Source organism: Belonocnema kinseyi, chromosome 8 (assembly GCF_010883055.1).
Source record: "Belonocnema kinseyi isolate 2016_QV_RU_SX_M_011 chromosome 8, B_treatae_v1, whole genome shotgun sequence".
Classification (NCBI taxonomy): Eukaryota; Metazoa; Arthropoda; class Insecta; order Hymenoptera; family Cynipidae; genus Belonocnema; species Belonocnema kinseyi.
The window spans coordinates 85,216,730-85,236,969 of record NC_046664.1 but is presented as its reverse complement, the minus strand read 5'-3'; the positions used below and the strand labels follow the sequence as shown (position 1 = coordinate 85,236,969).

The window sequence follows — 20,240 nt, the reverse complement described above, 5'->3', positions numbered from 1 at the left end:
TTAAAATTCAATTATCTTTTTAAATAAAAAATAAATATAGAAAAGTTTAACACTTGTTTTGAAAATGAAAATTAAAAAAAAAACTTATTTTAAATAAACAATTACGCATTAAATTATTGGTTTTGAACTAATTTTGGTTTTTGAAATTTCAACAGTCATGAACTCAAATTTTTTTGTTAACAATCTTATTTTTTGTTTTAAAATTTAATACTTTTGTTGCAAATTTAACCATTTTGTTAAAAAAATTCGTCCTTTTTATTGAAAATTTAACTGCTTAAAACTCAACAATTGAACTTTAAATATTAAACTTGAAAATTCAATCAGTTTTGGTTTTCGAAATTTTTCCACAAAATAATTAATTTTTTAAACAAATAATAAAAATTTTTAAATTAAAGAAAAGACGATTTTTCAACATGAAATTTAAAAAAAAATTTTAATGAGCTGAAAATTTAAACTTTGAAAATTGTGGGCGTTTCATTGCAAAAAAATTACAATTATTACTTAAAGCGAATGAAAAACACAAAATTCCAAATAACTCATGTTAAATAAACAATTACATATTCATTTTTTTTAAACTTAAATTTATTAGATTTTCCTTCGAATTTTGTTATATTTCACAATGTGGATATTTTTTTCGATTTTATAAACCAGTTTGAAGATTATTAAATTTTGAAGTACAATTATTAAACAACTACTAAAAATTAAACAACTATTAGAAATTAATTTTGTTGTTTAAAATTCGTCTTTCGGATTCGGCAATGTATGCCTTTTGGTAGAAATGTATTGTTTTTTGGTTAAATAATTTATTATTTGGTTAAAATTTTATTATATTGTTGCAAATTTAAAAATGTTGTCAAAAAATTATTCTTTTTGGTAAAAAAATCAACTATTTGATTGAAAATTAAATTTTTTCTTGAAAATTCAAATATTCGAGTTAAAAACATTATACTGTTTCGTGAAAAATTCATTTTTTGACTTCTTGGTAGGAAAACTTATCGCTTGGTAGAAAAGTTCTTTTTTTTTTGTTAAAAATACAACGGTTTGGTTAAAAATTAACTTTTTTTTTTAATTAACCAATTTGGTGGAATATTCAACAATTTGTTTGAAAATTCGTCTGGTTTTGCAAATTTATGCCGTCTAGTCGAAAATTTATCGTTTTGCTTACAATTTTTATTATGTTATACTTTAATTATTTTATTGAAAATTCAACAATTTAGTTAAAAAAACATTTTTGTGTTACAAACTCAACTATTTGGTCGACAATTTATATAAACGGGTTGAAATTTTTTTTCTCATTTTGAAATTGAACTGGTTTGCAAAAAATTAATTTTTTTTGCTTGGGAGTTTATCAATTTGGTAGAAAATTCACAAATTTGGTTTGAAAATTTAATTATTCGATTGAAAAATTTACCTCTATGGGTAGAAATCTCCTCTTTTTTGGTAAAAAAATGCAATGAATTGATTCAAAATTAACTTTTATTGTTGAAAAGTTAACAATTTGGTAGAATATTTAACAGTTTCGTTGAAAAATAATCCATTTGGTTTGGAAATTTATTCCTTTTGGTTGGAATTTCATTCTTTTTTGGATAAAATTGGTTTGATTCGGTTATAATTTAGTTTTTTTGTTGAGAATTTATATATTCGGATTAAAAATTCCACTGCTTTTGTAGAAAAGGGTTTGAAAATTTTACATCTAGGTTGCCATTTTTTTTTGTTATGAATGAAAAATCTTTATAGATTGAAAATCCAAGTACTTTGTTAAAAATTCGTTTTTTTTTAGTTTGAAAATTCTTCTTTTTGGTAGAAATATCTTTTTCTTTTTTAAATTCAACAGTTTGATTTAAAATTAAACTGCTTTGTAGCAAATTTGTCTTTTTGCCTTGAAAATTTAACTCTAGTTCAACTATTTTCTTTAATCTTCTTTTGGTTAAACTGTTTTTGGCTAAAAATTAAAATCTTTTGTGTATAAAATACCAATTCTATTTTCATCAGTATTTCATGAAAAAAAACTATTAAATTCCTAAAACAAAAATAGTTTTGAAAAAATTCGAATTTTTCAAAACAGTTTCGCCATTGGTAAACTAGTATTTTTGAAATTTTAATAGTAACGAATTTATGAGATTTTATGCACACAAAAATAAACCTTTCCTGGAAAATTGATACTCGGATAATAATTTTTTCCCCGACTAATGACGTCAAAGAAAACATTTAAAAGTATACAAATCGTAAAAATATAAACATACGTATGTATACCTATGTATACAAAAATATAGGTACAACGCAATTAATATTAGCTTCTATTCCAGAAAGTTACTATAAATATTATTGTAATTTGTTTAAATCTGGACAAATGCGAAAATAGGAAAAGATTATCAATCAAGATTTTTCTTTTTTTTGACAAAAACTCAAACAATAATAAAGGTGAGCGAATTTTGAGGTTAGGAATCGTATATTAACATTTGCATATAACAAACTGCGTCAAATTTTTGCAGATTTAATAAAATGGAGAATAAAAATTGAAACAAACAATTATTTACCTCACTTGAAATCATCACGCAAATACAATTCAAAACACGCTGATGAAATTCAAAGTTGCACACTTTCACCCACTTGTCATCGCAATCAATGCAATTTCTTCTACGCAGTTCAAATTCCTCAACATACCGGTTGTCAGAATACATTCTGCATGTTCCTTTTCTTAATTTCATATCTAAATAATGATCGGCTAATAAATATTATTCAAAAATCATGTAGGAAAATTTCTTACTTTTTAGAAACTCTCTTAAAATGATCAAGAAATTGAATTAAAATTGAAATTAAATCGAAATTAAATCAAATGACAAAATGGACTTGAACCGATCGCACCAATGGAAAGGACGGAGTGAAAAAGGCGCGAAATATAAACGATTGGATTGGCTGAAATTTGTAACTGACATTTAGTCAGTTAAGTGTTTTGAAAAAGGTTCTATTTTCCTCGAATTTATTCAGCAGAGGAAATTCGCGAATTCCTTGAAGAAAGAGGCCGTTGCAGTAAAACTGGAAAAAGCAGGAGCAAGGCAAATTATTGAAATTATTCGCATTCGCGATGCAAAAGCGGCCGGTGATGCGTCGTAGCTAGACTGAAAAAATTTTTTTTCGTGAATTTTGACAAGTCTTTTCACGATGAGTTCGTGTTGCTTAAAAAGTATTAAAATTTGTGACTTTAAATCGTATAGGGGTTTAGTGGAAATTAGTGATTTTAGGCGGTTTACTGCGGTAATCGGACCAAATGGATGTGGTGAGTAATTCTTCGAATTTTGTTGTATGTTTGGAAATATTGTAAATAAGGTATTTAAATGTGTTTTTTTTTATGCTCGTTCATTTTTTGAGAGAATCTAAAATGTCGCGTGTCCGATTTAAAATATGGAAATTCAATTGTTAAAAAATCAACTTGAAAATTCAATAATAGAAGTTTAAACAAATTAATTTCCTATTAAATTTAATACTATTTGGAAATTAAACAGTTAAATTTCCAAACCGATGAATTGTCTACAAAATTCAATAATTAAATTTTAAACACTCGAATTTTTTACAACACTTAACAGTAAAATTCTAAAAAGATAAATTTGTTTACAAACTTGAACAATTCAATTGTCAAAAAACGAATTTTATAAAAAAATTCAACTGTTGAATTTTCAGGAACAAGTTTCAATAGAGAACGTGTCCACAAAATTGAAAATTTGAATTTTAAACAGACGAATTATCTATAAAAAAAGTTCAACATTTTAATTTTAAACAGCCAAATTTTTACAAAATCAAAATAAAGTAGATTCAATAGATGAATTTTCTACAATTTAAAATTTTGAAAATTTAACAGATGAATTTTTTACTAAATCTGACTGAATTAAATTCAGTAGTTGAATTGTCAATTGACCATTTTTTAAAAAGTTCAATAGCTGAATCTTAAAAAGACGAATTTTTTACAAAGTTCATTAGTTGAAATTTGAAAAGAATTTTTCACAAAATTTATTAGACGTTTTTTTAGAAAATTCAACAGTGATATTTCAAAAAGGTGAATTTTGTAGAAAATTCAACTGTTCTATTTCAAAAAAAAAGGAATTATCAACAAAATTCAATTGTTGAATTTGAAAAAGAAAAACGTAGAAACTTCAACTCTTGAATTTTCAAAAGACGAATTTTTTACAACATTTATTAGACGAATTTTGTCCAAAATTCAACCATGGAATTATCAAAAGGTAAATTGTCTGTTCAATAGTTGAATTTTCAAAGGACGAATTTTTACCAAATTTATTAGACGAATTTTGTGACAAATTCAACCGTTGAATCTTCAAAAGACGAGTTATCTACAAAATTCAACAGTTGAATGCAAAATGACGAATTTGGTGAAAAATTCAACTGTTTTATTTTCAATAGACGAATTTTTACAAAAATCATAAGACAAATTTCGTAGAAAATTCAACTGTTGAATTTTCAAACGATAAATTGCCTACAAAATTAAACTATTGAGTTTTCAGTCGAATTTTTAACTCTTCAATATAATTAATAAAATTTAAAAGTTAAATTTTAAATATAAAAATTTTCTACAAAATTTGAATTTCCATCAGATGAATTTTTCGCAAAATCTAACTCAATTAAATTCAGTAGTTGAATTTTCAAAAGACGAGTTTTGCACAAAATTTATTGGACGAATTTTGTGGAAAATTTAACCTTTCAATAAAAAAAGCTAATTATCCACTAAATTCAACAGTTGAATTTCAAAAAGGCGAATTTTGTAAAAAATTATACTGTTTTATTTTTAATAGACGAATTTTTACTAAAATCATAAGTCTAATATTTAAAAAAATTCATTCGTTTAATTTTCAAAATGTAAATTGTCTAAACTATTCAACTATTGAATTTTCAGTCGAATTTTCAACTCAATTCCAATAATAAAATTCAATATTTGAAATTTAAATATACGAATTTTCTACAAAATTCATAACACGAATTTTATAGAAAATTCAACCGTTTAATCTTCAAAAAAATAATTATCTACCAAATTCAACAGTTGAATTTTAAGAAGAAAAATTTTGTGGAAAATTCAATCTTTGAATTTTCAAAAGTTAAATTGTCTATACAATTAAATTATTGAATTTTCAGTGGAATTTTTAACTCAGTTCAATTTATAAAATTCAAGGACTGAATTTTAAATATATGAATTTTCTACAAAACTCGACTATTTGAAATTGAAAAGTTGCATTCCAATGGATAAATTTTTTTATAAAATATAACTGAATTAAATTCAGTAGTTGATCTTTCTAAAAAAACAAATTTTGTACAAAGTTCAATAGCTAAGCCTTAAAAGTCTAATTTTTTTTAGAAAAGTTAACTGTTGAATTTTCAATCGACGAATTTTTTACAAAGTTCAATAGTTGAAATTTCAAAAGACGAATTTTTACCAAATTTATGAGACGAATTTTGTAAAAAATTGAACCGTTGAATCATCAAAAAACGAATTATCTACAACATTCAACAGTTGAATTTCAAAATGACGAATTTTGTAAAAAAGTCAACTTTTGAATTTTCAAAAAACAAATCATCTACTAAATTAAACAGTTGAATTTCAAAAGGATAAATTTTGTGAAAAATTCAACCGTGGAATCTTCAAAAAACTAATTATTTACAAAATTCAAAAGTTAAATTTTAAAAAGAAAAATGTTGTAGAAAATTCAACTGTTGAATTTTCAACAGACGTATTTTTACAAAAATTAAAAGACGAATCTTGCAGAAAATTCAACCATTGAATTTTCAAAAGGTAATTCGTCTACAAAATTTAACTATTGAATTTTCTGTCGAATTTTTAACTCAATTCAATTTATAAAATTCAATACTTGAGTTTTAAATATACGAATTTTGTAAAAAAATTCGACTATTGAAAATTCAAAAGTTGAATTTCCATCCGATGAATTTTTTTCAAAATCTAACTCAATTAAATCCAGTAATTGAATTTTCAATAGAGAAATTTTTTAATAGAAAATTCAAAAGTTGAATTTCCGAAAAGACAAATTATGTAGAAAATTCATAAAACGGGTTTTTTTTACAAAAATCATAAACTGTTCTATTTTCAAAAGACGAATTAAACAAAAAATCATGAGACGAATTTTGTAGAAAATTCAAATTTTTAATTTTAAAGAACTATTGAAAATTCAAATGTTTGAATTTTCAAAATATGAATTTTTTACAAAATCTAACTGAATTAAATTCAGTAGTTTGATTTTCAAATGACGAATTTTGTACAAATTTCAAAAGCTCTGTTTAAAAAAGATTTATTTTAGAAAATTCAACTGTTTAATTTTCAATTGACGCATTTTTTACAAAGTTCAATAGTTGAAATTTAAAAAGGCGAATTTTTAACCAAATTTATTAGGCGAATTTTGTATAAAATTCAACCGTAATCTTCAAAAACGAATTATCTACAAAATTCAATAGTTAAATTGCAAAAAGAAAATTTTTGTATAACGTTTATAAGCCTGATTTTTTACAAAATTCATAAAACGATTTTATTAGAAAATTCAGTAGTTGAATTTTCAATAGACCATTTAATTTACAAAATTCAATTGTTCAGTTTCAAATATTCGAATTTTCTACAAAATTCGAATATTGAAAATTCAAAGGTTAAATTTTCAATTGATAATTTTTTTACCAAATCTGACTGAAGGACGACTTTTGTAAAAAATTCAACTGTTGAATTTTCAAGAGGAATTTTGTAAAAAATTCAACCTCTAAATCTTCAAAAAACGAATTATCTATGAAATTCAACTGTTGATTTTTCATTAGACGAATTTTAAATCAAATTTAACCTTTGAATTTTTAACAGACGAATAATTTATTTATTTATATTTTCTTTTGCGCTTGTTAATTGTTTGGAAGAGTAAGTCATTTTAATTTTGGTTAAAATGTTTACTATTATTTTTTTCTTTGAGAAATCACCTGTTTTTATTTTAAAATTATATTATTTGTTTGAAAATTTGATTGCTTTGTTAAATAGTTGACAGTTTTGTTGAAAAATCATTATTTTTTTGAAATTTCGGGCAAAAGAAACGCATTTTTTTACAAAATTCAACTGTTGAATTTTTTTTAGAGCATTCGTTTCTTGAAAATTTTATGATTAAATTTTGTAGACAATTGTTCATCTATTGAAAATTCAACTATTGAATTTTCAAGAGTTACATTTTTGAGAAAATTCACTCGTTAAAATGAAAGAGTTGAATTTAATAAATAAAATGTACTGTTAAAAATTTAACAATTTAGTTTAATATTTATTTTGTGTGTGTGTTTCTGTGTTAAGAAATCATCATTTTTGGTTATAAAATTTTATGAGTTGTTTGTAAATTTGAACATTTTGTTAAAAATTGACAGTTTTGTTAGAAAAATAATTATTTTGTTAAAATTTCAAGCAAAAGAGTTTGATTTTTCTAAAAAAACTCAACTTTCGAATTTTTTAAAGAATTCTCCTGTTCCAAAATTCATCGGTTGAATTTTTTAGACAATTCTTCAGTTATAAAATCAACTGAAAAATCGTTCTTAGTTAAAAATTCAACTCTTTTGTTGAAATTTGGTCTTTTTGTGTGGAAAATTAATTATTCTTGGTTTAAAATTCATCTTTTTTGTTTGAAAATTCAACTACTTTGTTAAAAATTCACTTTTTTAGGTAAAAATTAATCACTTTTCGTAAAAATTATTCTATTTTATTGAATATTCATGTTTTTGATTAAGAATATTCATTTTTAACTACAAATTTTTCCATTCCATTTTTGGTAAAAAAGTCTACTATATTATTTTTATTTAATAATTAATCTTTTTTTGTTAAATATTGTACTATTTGTTTGAAAATTAAATTATTTCGTTTCATTGAAAATTTAACTTTTGAACAATTAATTGAATTTCCAACAAAAAAGAATTTCTTCAGTCAAAAACGAAGAAATTTCAACAAAATTATTGAATTTTTTGAAGCCAAAAAGCGAGTTTTCAACAAAACAATAGAATTTTCAACTAAAAACGATTTTTGAGCCCAGAAAGAAAAAAAGAAGCAAAAAAGTTGAATTTTTAAGCAGAAAAAATTAATGTTGTACAAATAAGTTAATTTTAAAGCAACCAGTAAAATTTCCAACCATGTAGTTGAATTTTCAACGAAAAATAAATTTCCCCCCAAAAATGGAATAGATAAGGTTTCAGTAGAAAAAATTAATTTTCAAACAAAACAAAACAAGACGAAAAATCAACAAAATACGTCAATTTTCAACCAAAACAATGAATTTACAACTAGAATGAGGAATCTTCAAGAAACGAATTTTCTATAAAAATAAATAGTTAAATTTTGTAGAAAATTCATCTCTTTTTAGTTAAAACCTTAGTGTGTGGTTCGAAAATTTGCTCATTTTTTCAGGAAAGTCCAATTTTATGGACGCTGTCGGTTTTGCTTTGGGAGAAAGCTACCATGCTTTTAGAGTCAATAATTTGTCGGAACTAATTCACGGTTCAACGACAGATAATGCTGTAGCTGACAAGTGTGTAATCTACTTTTATTAATTTTTAATCATGCTTACAATTTTTAAGTTTTAATTTTTTCTAATTTTATTTTTTTCGAGCTGAAAATCAAAAAAAAAAAATCAAAAATTGTAATAGCTTCAGTTTCTTCTAAACAAAATTTTTAAATCCCAAATATTTTTTCCAATTTTCATTTTATGACATTAGTATCGATTAGGAAAATAATCGCCATATTTTTTATGTTCTTTTCATTTAATTATACCATTTATTATTTGAATAATGATTTTTATTTATTTAATCAGTTTTAATAATCCTTTGGAGACATGTGGAAATTTATATAAAATTCCATTTTATTTGTATTATACATTTAAAGATATTCAAGTATTTTTGTTAATAATTTTATTTTTATTATGTTGCTTTTTCCCTTGTATTTTAGGTTTTCATATCTGCTCCCGACTATAAGTTTGTCAAATTTAATTAAATAGAGATATATTCTTCATTATGACATTTTTATTTGATTTAACTTAAATTTTTAGTACAGAAAAATTGTAAAATGTTTTAACTTAGGAATATTAGTCCAAGTTTGAAAAGAAATCTTTTCTTTAGATGTTATGTCACACTGGAATTTCTTCTGGAAGATGGAAGAACTAAAATATTCAGGCGAACTGTGACTGGAACTTCACGAAGATATAAATACGAAGTTAACGAATCAGTATGTTTAATTATTTATATTTCTTATGCCTACAACAAAATAATTTTTTTAAATTTTTGTGAAATCTTTTTGAATTTTTACAATCTTTGTCAAATATTTTGGAATATCTTTACAATCTTTTAAACATTTGTGAAATCTAATGAATTTATTTTATTATTTAAAGTATCTGCAAAATTTTTTAAGTATCTTTAAACCTTTGTGACATCTTTTGAAATCTTTCAAATCGTTATTAAATAGTTTGGAACCTTTTTAATCTTTCTTAAATCTTTTAAATCTTTGTGAAATGATTTTGAAATTTTTCAAATCCTTGTTAAATATTTTGGAATCTTTATCAAACATTTTATTTCTTACAGAAATCATTGTGAAATAATGTTTATATATGTGTGAAATCTTGAGAAATTTTTTTAATCTTTTAAACATTTGTAAATTTTCATAAATTATTATAAAAAATTTTTCTCAAAGATTTCAAAAAGATTTACAAGATTTGACAAATATTTCAAAAGATAATATTTTATTATTAAAATAATTGATAAATTAATTAAATAAAGAACCAGTCATATAAATTTAATAAATAATTTGATGTAATAAAATTTTTAAATAATATTATGCATAATATATTATAATTATGGTATATTAAAATATTATTGAATTTTCGAATATTTAATTGATTTTTTAAATAAAAAGTGCGATTCATAATAATATATATTATATTCATTATATGAAAATTAATTCATTATTATATATTAAATTCGAATATTTAAAATTCAAAGGTTGAATTTTTCAATAAAAAATTTATATTTAAAAATACACGATTAATAGACTATCAAATTTTGAAATCTTTGTTAAATATTGCGGAATCTTTTTAATCCTTCTGAAATCTTTTGAATATTTCTGAAATAATTAAAAAATTTTTTAAATCTTTATCAAATATTTAAATATTTAATATTTTGAAATCTTTCTGAAGTCTTTTAAATGTTTATGAAATCATTTTAAAAAATTTTAATCTTTGTGAAATCTTTTGAAAATTTTAAAATTTCTTAAATATAATTTTGTTAAAAATAATTTTCTTAAATCTTTGTAAAGTCTTTTAAAATCTTTATAAAATCTTTAAAATCTTTGTGAAATAATTGTGAATCATTTGTGAAATCTTTAAAATCTTAAAAACATTTATGAAATCTAGTGACTTTTTAAAAAATATTTTGAAATCTTTCGAATCTTTGTAAAATAATTTTGAAATTTTCAAAATCTTTTTCAAATATTTCGGAATCTTTATCAAATATATAAATTCTTACTGAAATCTTTGTGAGATAATTTTGTTAAGATTTTGGAAATATTTTGAAACCTTTGTCAAATATGTTGTTGTTTTTATTAAATATTTTATTTTTTACTGAAATCTTTGTGAAATAATTTTTTTTATGTTTGTGAATTCTTTCGAAATCTTTAAAATCTTTTAAAACTTTTGTGAAATCTTTGTAAAATATTTTGGAATCGTTATTAAATATTTTAAATGTTACTGAAATCTTTCTAAAATCTTTGTACATTTTTTTTATATTTGTGTAAAAATCTGTAGAAATATATTTATTAATTTTTTAAACATTTGTAAAATCGATTGAAATCTTGTTAATATCTTTAAAAATTTAACAATCGTTTTGAAGTCATTAAAATTTTCTGAAATATTTGACAATTTTTGTCAAATATTTTAGAATTTTTGAAATCTTTCTAAATTCTTTAAAATCTTTGTGAAATATTCTGGAATATTTTAAATCTTTCTAATATCTTTGAAATATTAGTTAAATCTATTGAAATATTAAAAATATTTTAAAAATCTTTTTGAAATCTGCTGAAATATTTTTAAATCTTTGTCAAATATTTTTTAGTCATTATTAAATCTTTTAAATCATTCTAAAATCTTTGTGAAATTTTGAAATCTTTATAAAATCTTTTGAAATATTTGTGGAATATTTTGGAATATTTTTAATCTTTTTAAAATATTTGCGAAATAATTTTTAAATCATCATGAAATCCTTTAAATGCTTTAAACGTTTGTGAAATCTACTGAAATCCTTGAAAAATCGTTGTCAAATATTTTGTAATATTTATCAGATCTTTTCAATTTATGTGAAATTATTTTGAAACCTTTGCGAAATCTTCAAAACGTTTGTGAAAATTTATTGAAACCTTGTTGAAATATGATTATATGATTATAAAAATTCCAGACTTTTAAGTAATTCCATGATAATAATTGTAAGAATTGTTTAGAATTCAATTCTTGCTCTAAAACACGTTAAATTTGCTGTTCTGAAATTGAATTTTCTTATTAAGTAAACCTGGTATACCTGAAAAAGTCATGCAATTACCAAATTAAATTCCTGTATCGATGCCGAAATTTAAAGATGGAAAAACAGATGTTTTTAAAATACAAAAATATTTTATAAAATCAGGTTGTTTCAAGCGAATCCTATCAAGTAGAGTTGAATAAAATTGGTATTCGTGATCATGGTAAAAGCTGTTTGGCATTCCAAGGGAAAATTGAAGGTATTGCTATGAAAGATCCGAGAGAAAGATGCGCTTTTTTTGAACGCATGAGTGGCTCAGTGCAATTTCGAGAAGAATATAACAGGTACATTATTTTTCAACTCACTTCCGAAATTGTCTATTTTAATCATCAGGGTGGTCCATAAACGTATTGAAATTTGTTATTATTTCTTTTATTTTCATACTCGCTGCGTCCAATTTTTTTCGAATCAAAAAAGAATGTATTTTTTTTTATTTGAAACAAATATATATTTAGCGATTCACAATAAGCTATAGAATATGAATTTAAAATTATTTTTTTAATGACACACCCACAAGCCTGTTTTATAGGATCCTAAGAAAACATCACATGAGGACAATTTTTTTCTTTCAGGAGTTTTTGGCTCCAATTCTTATTTCTGTGCGATTTCTTAAAGCAAAAATTGTTTCTTCAACTCGTGAAATTTCAGTTCACGAGTTGAAGATTCAACCATTTTTTTTAATTAATGTATTTTGTTGAAAATTCATCATTTTTAAATGAAAAATTATTCTTCAAATTATTCTAAAATAGTAGAAATTTAGTTGAATTCATCTGTTTCTGGCTTAAAATAAAAATCTTTTTTGGTTAAAATATCAACTATTACACTTTTTCTTAAGAATTCACATTTTTTGGTTGAAAACCCCGCTACTTTGTTGAAAAGTTAACTACTTTGTTAAAAATTCATTTTTTTAAAATAAATCTTCTTGCTTGAAAATTCAACTAATTACTTCAAATTTAAATTCTTTTGTTAAAATTCATTTTTTTGTTAAGGATTCATAATTTTAATTGTAGATTCATCTCTTTAGTTAAAAATTTAACTATGCGTTGTTGAAAATTCGTTTATTTTTCTTGGTAAATATTAATTTTGTTAACTAAAAATTAACTTTTCCCTGTTAAAAATTTATCTATTTGGTTGATTTTTTTTTAATTAATTTTTTAGGTGAATTTTTAACTAAATCAGTGAACTATTCCATCATTTTAGTTGAAAATTTATCCCTTTGTTTGACAAATTAATTTTTTTGACTATAATTTTTTCAAGTTCAAGATTAATTATTTCAGTTGAAAATTCGTTTTTTTTTTCGTTCGAAATTAAACTATTACAGTTCAAGATTCATTACTGTTTATTTAAATTTTTTCTTTGATTAGTGGTAAAAGCCTGCGTTTTTTGCTGAATTTTGAAGTTATTTTCAACTTTTCAAACAATTTATTATTGTTTGTAAAAATATTCTCTGCGAAAAATAATATAAAGTTGTGGCTTTGTCTTCAATTTTTAACTTTCTATCAAATTCTCAGTCAGTTAAAAGTAATAATTAATAAAAGTAAGAAAGTATTTATTTAAGCAATTTATTTTTTTAAGTTCAGAACAGATGGAAATTTAAGTTTAAAAATGTCAAAAGTTAAATTGGGTCGAAAATTCCTCTGTTGAAAATTCAACTGTTTTTATAAATTTTCAAGAAATTGAGACGTAGGAAAATATGAAATACATACATATGTTTTATATATTTTTATCTCCGCTATTAGATTTAAACTTGAAATGGAAGAAGCTGAAGAAAAAGTGCAATCAACTTTTGAGCAAATGAAGATCCTCAATCTCGAAGTGAAGGTGATGTCATCAGATAAGAAGAACGCTGCAATCTTCACTGAACTGAAAAAGAAAGAGGTTTAAACTTTAATTTAAATAATTTCGAATTAATTAAAACCCTTTGATTCAAATATTTATTATGATAATTCGAAAGTCAAAATATTTTATACTTTTTGAATTTTCAAAACGTTTAAATAGTTGAATTGAATTGAGAGGGGTGAATTTCCAACAAAATAGTTGAATCTTCAACCAAAAATGATTAATTGTTGAACAAAAAATTGCTTTTTGAAACAAATAGTTACAGTTTCAACCAAATAGATGAATTTTCAACACAAAGATTAATTTTCAACCTAGAAATATGAATTCTTCACAAAATACAAAATTGTTTAACCAAATAGTTGAATTTTTAATTTGGAATACTTATATTCGATGAAAAAGGACGATTTAAAAAAAATACATCAATTTGTATCCAAATAGTTTAATTTTTAATACATTTTTTTTCATTTCTAACATTTTTTTACTAAATGATTGGGCTTTTAAACAAAAAGAGATAATTTTTTTATCAAAGTTGTAGTATAGTTTTTAATTAGAAGAATTAATTTTCAATACGAAAAAAAATTTCAACTAAACATTTAATTTTGTACGAAATATTTTAATTTTCTACCAAATTATTTTAGAATATAATATTTACGTTTAAAATAAAAAACAGCTGAATTTAGCCAAAAAAATGGATTTTCTACAAAATACATACATTTTCAACGAAATAGTTGAATTATAAAAAGAATTTCATTTAATAAACAAATTTTTTTTAACAAATTAGTTAATTTTCAGTCATTTTGATATTAAAGTTTTTTTATTTAAAATAAAAAACAGTTTGATTTATTGAACAAAAACTAATTTTCAACAGAATACATATATTTTCAAGAAAATCAAAATAATTTTCAACCGAAGCAGATTAATTTTTAATCCGGCAGTTGTGTGTTCAGGCAAAATAGGTAAAAATTCTACAAAAAAAGATTCATTTTTAAACTAAAAAAATGAATTTTTAAAAAACAAAAAATTCTTAGTTAATAAATTTAAAAAAAAACTCAACAAGATAGTTAAATTTTCAATTATTTTCAGATTAAAAATTTTAATTAAAAATAAAGAGCAGTTGGATCTAACGAACAAATACAAAATTTGGACAAAATACATAAATTTTCAAACAAATAGTTAAGTTTATAAGAAGTTATTTAATTTTCCAGCAAAAAAAGGACGAATTTTCAACAAAATAGTTGAATTTTCCACACAAAAGTTGAATATTCAGTTAAAAAATTAATTTGTAACAATTAAAAAATAATATTCATCTTAATTTATGAATTTTCAACAAAAAACTGAATTTTCGGCGAAAAATGAAATAGTTTAAATTTCACAAAAAAATTAAAAAAAAAATTGTATTTAACAGTAGCATTTTTAAACAAAAAAATTAAATTTCTGGCCAAAATGAGTAAATTTCTACAAAATAATGAAATTTGCCATCACATTTTTAAATTTTCGAGTCGAAAATATGAATTTTCTACAAAATATTTGAAGTTTAAAAAAAAGTTAATTTTCAACCGTAACAGATTAATTTTTAATCAGAAAGTGGCGTTTTTAACAAGAAAATAATTAAATTTCTCCAATTTAAAAAAACGAAGCAAAACAAATGTTAATTTTCAATCGAAACAGATTATTTTTTAATCACAGTTGCATTTTTAACACAAAAAGGTGAAAATTCTACAGAAAATAGATTTATTTTTAAATCAAAGAAATGAATATTCAAAAAATATTTAAATTAAAAAAACATTTTTATAAATAAGAAATTTTCAATTAATAAATAAAAAAACATCTGAACAAAATAGTTTTATTTTCAGTTATTTTGAGATTTAACATTTTAATTAAAAATAAAGAGCAGTTGGATCTAACGAACAAATACAAAATTTGGACAAAATACATAAATTTTCAAACAAATAGTTAAGTTTATAAGAAGTTATTTAATTTTCCAGCAAAAAAAAGACGAATTTTCAACAAAATAGTTGAATTTTCCGCACAAAAATTGAATTTTCAGTTAAAAAATTAATTTATAACATATAGAAAATAATATTCATCTAAAATGAATTTTTAACAAGAAGGGTAAATTTATACATAATACATGAATTTTCTATCACATTATTCAATTTTTGAGTCGAAAATATGATTTTTCTACAAAACAGTTTAAGTTACAATTAAAAAAAGTTAATTTTCAATCCAAGCAGATTAATTTTCTTCAAAATACATCAATTTTCTATCACATTGTGAAATTTTCGAGTCGAAAATATGAATTTGCTATAAAACAGTTTAAGATTAAGAAAAAGTTATTTTTCAACCGAAACAGATTAATTTTTTAACAGAAAGTTGCATTTTTTAACAGAAAAAAAGCAAATTTCTACAGAAAGAGATGTATTTTCAAATCAAAAAATTGAATGTGTAAATGCTATAAATTGAATAATCAACCAATGAATTAAAAAATGTAGAAAAAATTAGAGTAATTTAAGAAGATAATTATTTAGAAAGTTTAAAAAAATTCAAAATTAATTTATAACTTTTATAAAGTTTCAAAATTAATTTAGCCTAATTTAAAACAAAATGTAGATTTTTTTTCATATTTAAAACAAAAAATGTAGAATCTTTTTAAGAATTGTGAAACGCTCCAAAAGAACATTTTCTTAATATTCCCAGAAAAATTAAAAATGATTTTTCATTTAATAAAATTATTTTAACAGAATATTTAAAAAGATTTTAAGAGATTTCCAAAATTGTAAAAAAATATCCTCGAAGATTTTAAGAATTTTTTTTGACACTTGCAGGATTTTTTAAAAATTGTAGACAAAATTCTATTTATTTTAAAATGTGTTTAGAAGTTCTGAAAAAATGCACATTTCAAGTTTTAAATTAATTTTTAATCTTTTCAAAACTTTTAATTCTCTTAAAATTACTCATTTTTTTTTTACAAATTTCAAGTGTTCCATTATTAGTTATACAGAAAAACTAAATATTATTTACAATTGTTATTTTGGCGTTGGAAAGAGTGAAATGGGAATTTTTTTTTAAAGAAAATTTAACTATTTTTTTTTAAATTTTGTTCTTTAATTCATCTGTTCAGAAGAAATTGTATATTTTTAAAATAAAACTGCAAATTGCTCGTTTGAAAATTCACCTGCTTTAGTAGAAATTACATTCTTCTTGGATAAAAATACAACTATTTGGTAAAAAATTTTTTGTAACACAAATTTTTTTTTATAAAAAAGCAACTATTTGGACGAAAATTCAACAATTTTGTTAAAAATTCATATTTTTGGTTTTGAAAAAATTCGTCTTTTTCCCACTTTTGTAGAAAATTATTTTTTTTTCCTGCGGAAAATATTTAAATTTTTGAAAAAATTCGTCTTTTTCCCACTTTTGTAGAAAATTATTTTTTTTTCCTGCGGAAAATATTTAATTTTTTGAAAATGCGTCTTTTTCGTTTTAAAATTCCTTTTTTTTTTTAATAAATTGTGACACTTTTTTGTTGGGAATTGATCCCTTCAGGATGAAAATTCAAATATTGTTAGAAATTTAATTAATTTAATTAAAAAAATTAACATATTTCCAAAATTGTAAAAAAAGACCCTCGAAGATTTTAAGAATTTATTTAAACTTGCAGGATTTTCTAAAAAATTTAGGCAAAATTCTCTAACATTTTTTCATTTAAAGTAACAAACAATAAACAAAAAATTAATGGTACTAACGATTTTCAATTTAACAATTATTTTTTTACTCAAATTAATATTTCGTTGAAAATTCGTTTCTTTTTTGGTTGAAAATTTAACTATTTGATTGAAAATTAAAGTACTTGATGGAAGATTCATGTATTTTAATGATACTTAATTTTTGCTGTCGAAAATTAATTTTCTTTTTTGAAAATTCATCTCTTTAGTTGAAAATTAAGCTTTTGTTCAAACTTAATTATTTTTTTTTTTTTTTAAATTAATTTTCTTTACCAAATATTTCAGTATTTTATTTTTGTTTAAAGATTTATGTTTTAAATTTAAAATTGGCCTTTTCCGGTTACAAATTCATGTATTTGATGGAAAATTAAGTTTTTTTTTTGATTCATCATTTCAGTTGAAAATTAATTTCTTTGGTTGAAAATATAACTATTTTGTTTCAAATTCGTTTGATTTGTGGTTGAAAATTTACCTTCTTTAGTTTTACATTTTGTATTTTAGTTTAAAATTTATTCTTTTTGGTCTGAAAATTGAAAAAGTTACATTTTCAGCAAAGAAAATTAATTTCTAACAACAAAAAAAGCATTTTAAGTTTTAGCAAATTAGTTCAATTTTTAACCAAATAGATAAGTTTTCAACTTAAAAGTTGATTTTTCAGCCAAGAAAATTAATTTTTGAAAAAAAAATAAATTATTATCAAAATACGTGAATTTTCTATCAAATACTTGAATTTTCAGACCAAAAAGGATAAATTTTCAACTAAAATAAAAAATTTACAACTAAAATCGGTAAATTTTCAACCAAAAATCAAACGAATTTGAAACAAAATAGTTATATTTTCAACCAAAATGATCAATTTTCGACTGAAATGATGAATCTTTATAAAAAATGAATTAAAAAAAAATATATGAATTTTTACCAGAAAAAATCAATTTTAAATCTAAAACATACATTTAAAAAAATTTTAATACTGAAATATTCGACAGAGATGAATTTTCTACTAAAATGTGGATTTTTTCATTAGATACTTGAATTTTCAATCAAATTAATTTTGCAAGTAAAATTATAAATCTTCAGAAAAAAAAATAATTTCCAATGAAATACATAAATTTTTATCCAGAAAAGACCAATTTTCAATTTAAAACATCAATTTTCAAACAAAAATTTAACATTGAAATATTTCGCAAAGAAAATTAATTTCCAACAAAAAAAATTAATGAAGTTTTAACAAAGTAGTATAAGTTTTAACTAAAGAGATGAATTTTCAACTAAAATGTGAATTTTTCAACCAAGACAATTAATTTTCGACAACAAAAATTAAATATCATTAAAATACATGAATTTTCCACCAAGTACTTGAAATGCAAGTTTAAAAAAAATTCTTAAAATCTTTGAGAGTCTTTTTTGACAATTTTGGAAATCTCTCAAAATTGTTTAAAATATTCTGTTAAAATAATTTTTTTAGATGAAAAATCATTTTCAATTTTCTTAGGAATATTAAGATATTCACAATTCTTAAAAAGCTTCTAAATTTTTTGTTTCAAATCTGAAAAAATCTACATTTTGTTTTAAATTAGGCTAAATTTAAATTGTTAGTTGTATTAAATTTTTTTAATTTCTAACAAAGTACTTTTTAACAAAATACTTAAATTTTTTAATTAAATTAATTAAATTTTTAACATAATAGTTGAATTTTCATCCTGAAAAGATAAATTCCCAACAAAAAAATGTCATAATTTATAAAAAAAAGCATTTTAAACAAATTAAGATTTTTCTCTCAACAAAGAAATAAAAATTGATATAAATTGTTGAACTTTAAAGCCAAAAGAGGAATTTTCTCTACAAAAATATGACTTTTCAGCAAAAAATTATTTTTGCACTGAAGTGATGCAATTTTCCCCAACAAAAATGAATAAAAAAGATAAATCTTTAAAAAAAGAAATAATAATTCAAAACAAAATAGTTGAATAATCAAGCAAAGAAGAATCATTTTCAACCAAGAAGTGGCGATTTTTCTTAAAAAAAAAAAAAATTTTACTAAAGAAAATGAATTTTTAAATCTAAAAAACATGAATTTTTTACAAAATTGTTTAATTCTCTACCGAATAGTTACCTTTTTATAAGAAAAAATTCTCTTAAAACAAATACATTTTTATTTAAAACAAAAAAAAACTAATTTAAAAAAAATAGTTGAATTTTCATTCAGAAAGGATTTTATTTCTATTTTCAATTTTTAACCAAAACTAAATTTTTTGTTGGAACTCTGCAAAAATCTACACTTTGTTTTAAATTAGACTACATTAATTTTGAATCTTTTCAAAAGTTATAAATTAATTTTGAATTTTTTTAAAAATATTCAAAATATCTCCTAAAATCACTCTATTTTTTTACATTTTCTTTGATGATCTATTTATTTTGTTTAAAAAATTCATTTTCTGGTTGTAAATTTACATATTTTGTTAAAAATGGAACTGTTTTGTTAAAAATTTGTTTCTATTTTGTTGATATATTATATTTTTTGGTCTGAAAATTATTATTTTTTTTAAATTTAATTTTTTGATTGGATACTCATTTTTTTGGACGCGTATAAATAGCAATAACAATAATAAAGGATAATATAATAAATAACAAAGAATAACAATCATTCTTTATTTGTAAAAGTAGCTTTATATTACTGCATTTAACTATTTTCTTGAGAACTAATTTTTCTTTTGATTTGAAATTAATTTTTTAAATGCAAATTTTACGATTTTAAAATTTTGTTTTAAAACTTAACAATTTCAGTTCAAGATTCATAATTTTAGTTAAAAATTCATCAATTTTGTTAAAAATTAATTTTTTTAAACTGGAAAATTATGTAGTTCATTTTTATTTTTAAATTGTTATTTTTTAATTAAAAATCCAACTGTTTAGCTTAAAATTGGTATTTTTAGTTGAAACTTCAACTAAAGCAATAAATATGAATTTTCGGAGAAAAATTAATTTTCCACGAAACAGATCCATTTATTATTATTATTACACCATTAAGCCATTTCCCTTTCGGGGTAGGCGTGACTCACTCGGCAGGGGAAAGGAGTAGTGTGTGGATGGGATAGAGATTTT

General features: G+C 21.7%; 2 protein-coding genes across 3 annotated transcripts in view; one reads left to right on the top strand and one right to left on the bottom strand.

Annotated features, from left to right (window-relative positions):
* Positions 1-2,645, bottom strand: part of LOC117178849 (heparan-alpha-glucosaminide N-acetyltransferase-like) — a 47,380-nt gene extending 44,735 nt beyond the window's left edge. For both annotated transcript variants that reach the window (XM_033370354.1, XM_033370355.1), the window contains exon 1: positions 2,538-2,645. The gene's annotated coding sequence lies outside the window, so the exon portion shown is untranslated. The remainder of the gene's footprint in view (positions 1-2,537) is intronic.
* Positions 2,646-3,050: 405 nt separating this feature from the next.
* Positions 3,051-20,240, top strand: part of LOC117178580 (collagen alpha-1(I) chain-like) — a 120,582-nt gene continuing 103,392 nt past the window's right edge. Inside the window, exons 1-5 of the mRNA XM_033370007.1 lie at positions 3,051-3,277; positions 8,426-8,546; positions 9,133-9,238; positions 11,680-11,858; positions 13,314-13,452. Coding sequence (XP_033225898.1) covers positions 3,163-3,277; positions 8,426-8,546; positions 9,133-9,238; positions 11,680-11,858; positions 13,314-13,452 — 660 coding nt within the window. The 5' untranslated portion in view covers positions 3,051-3,162. The remainder of the gene's footprint in view (positions 3,278-8,425; positions 8,547-9,132; positions 9,239-11,679; positions 11,859-13,313; positions 13,453-20,240) is intronic.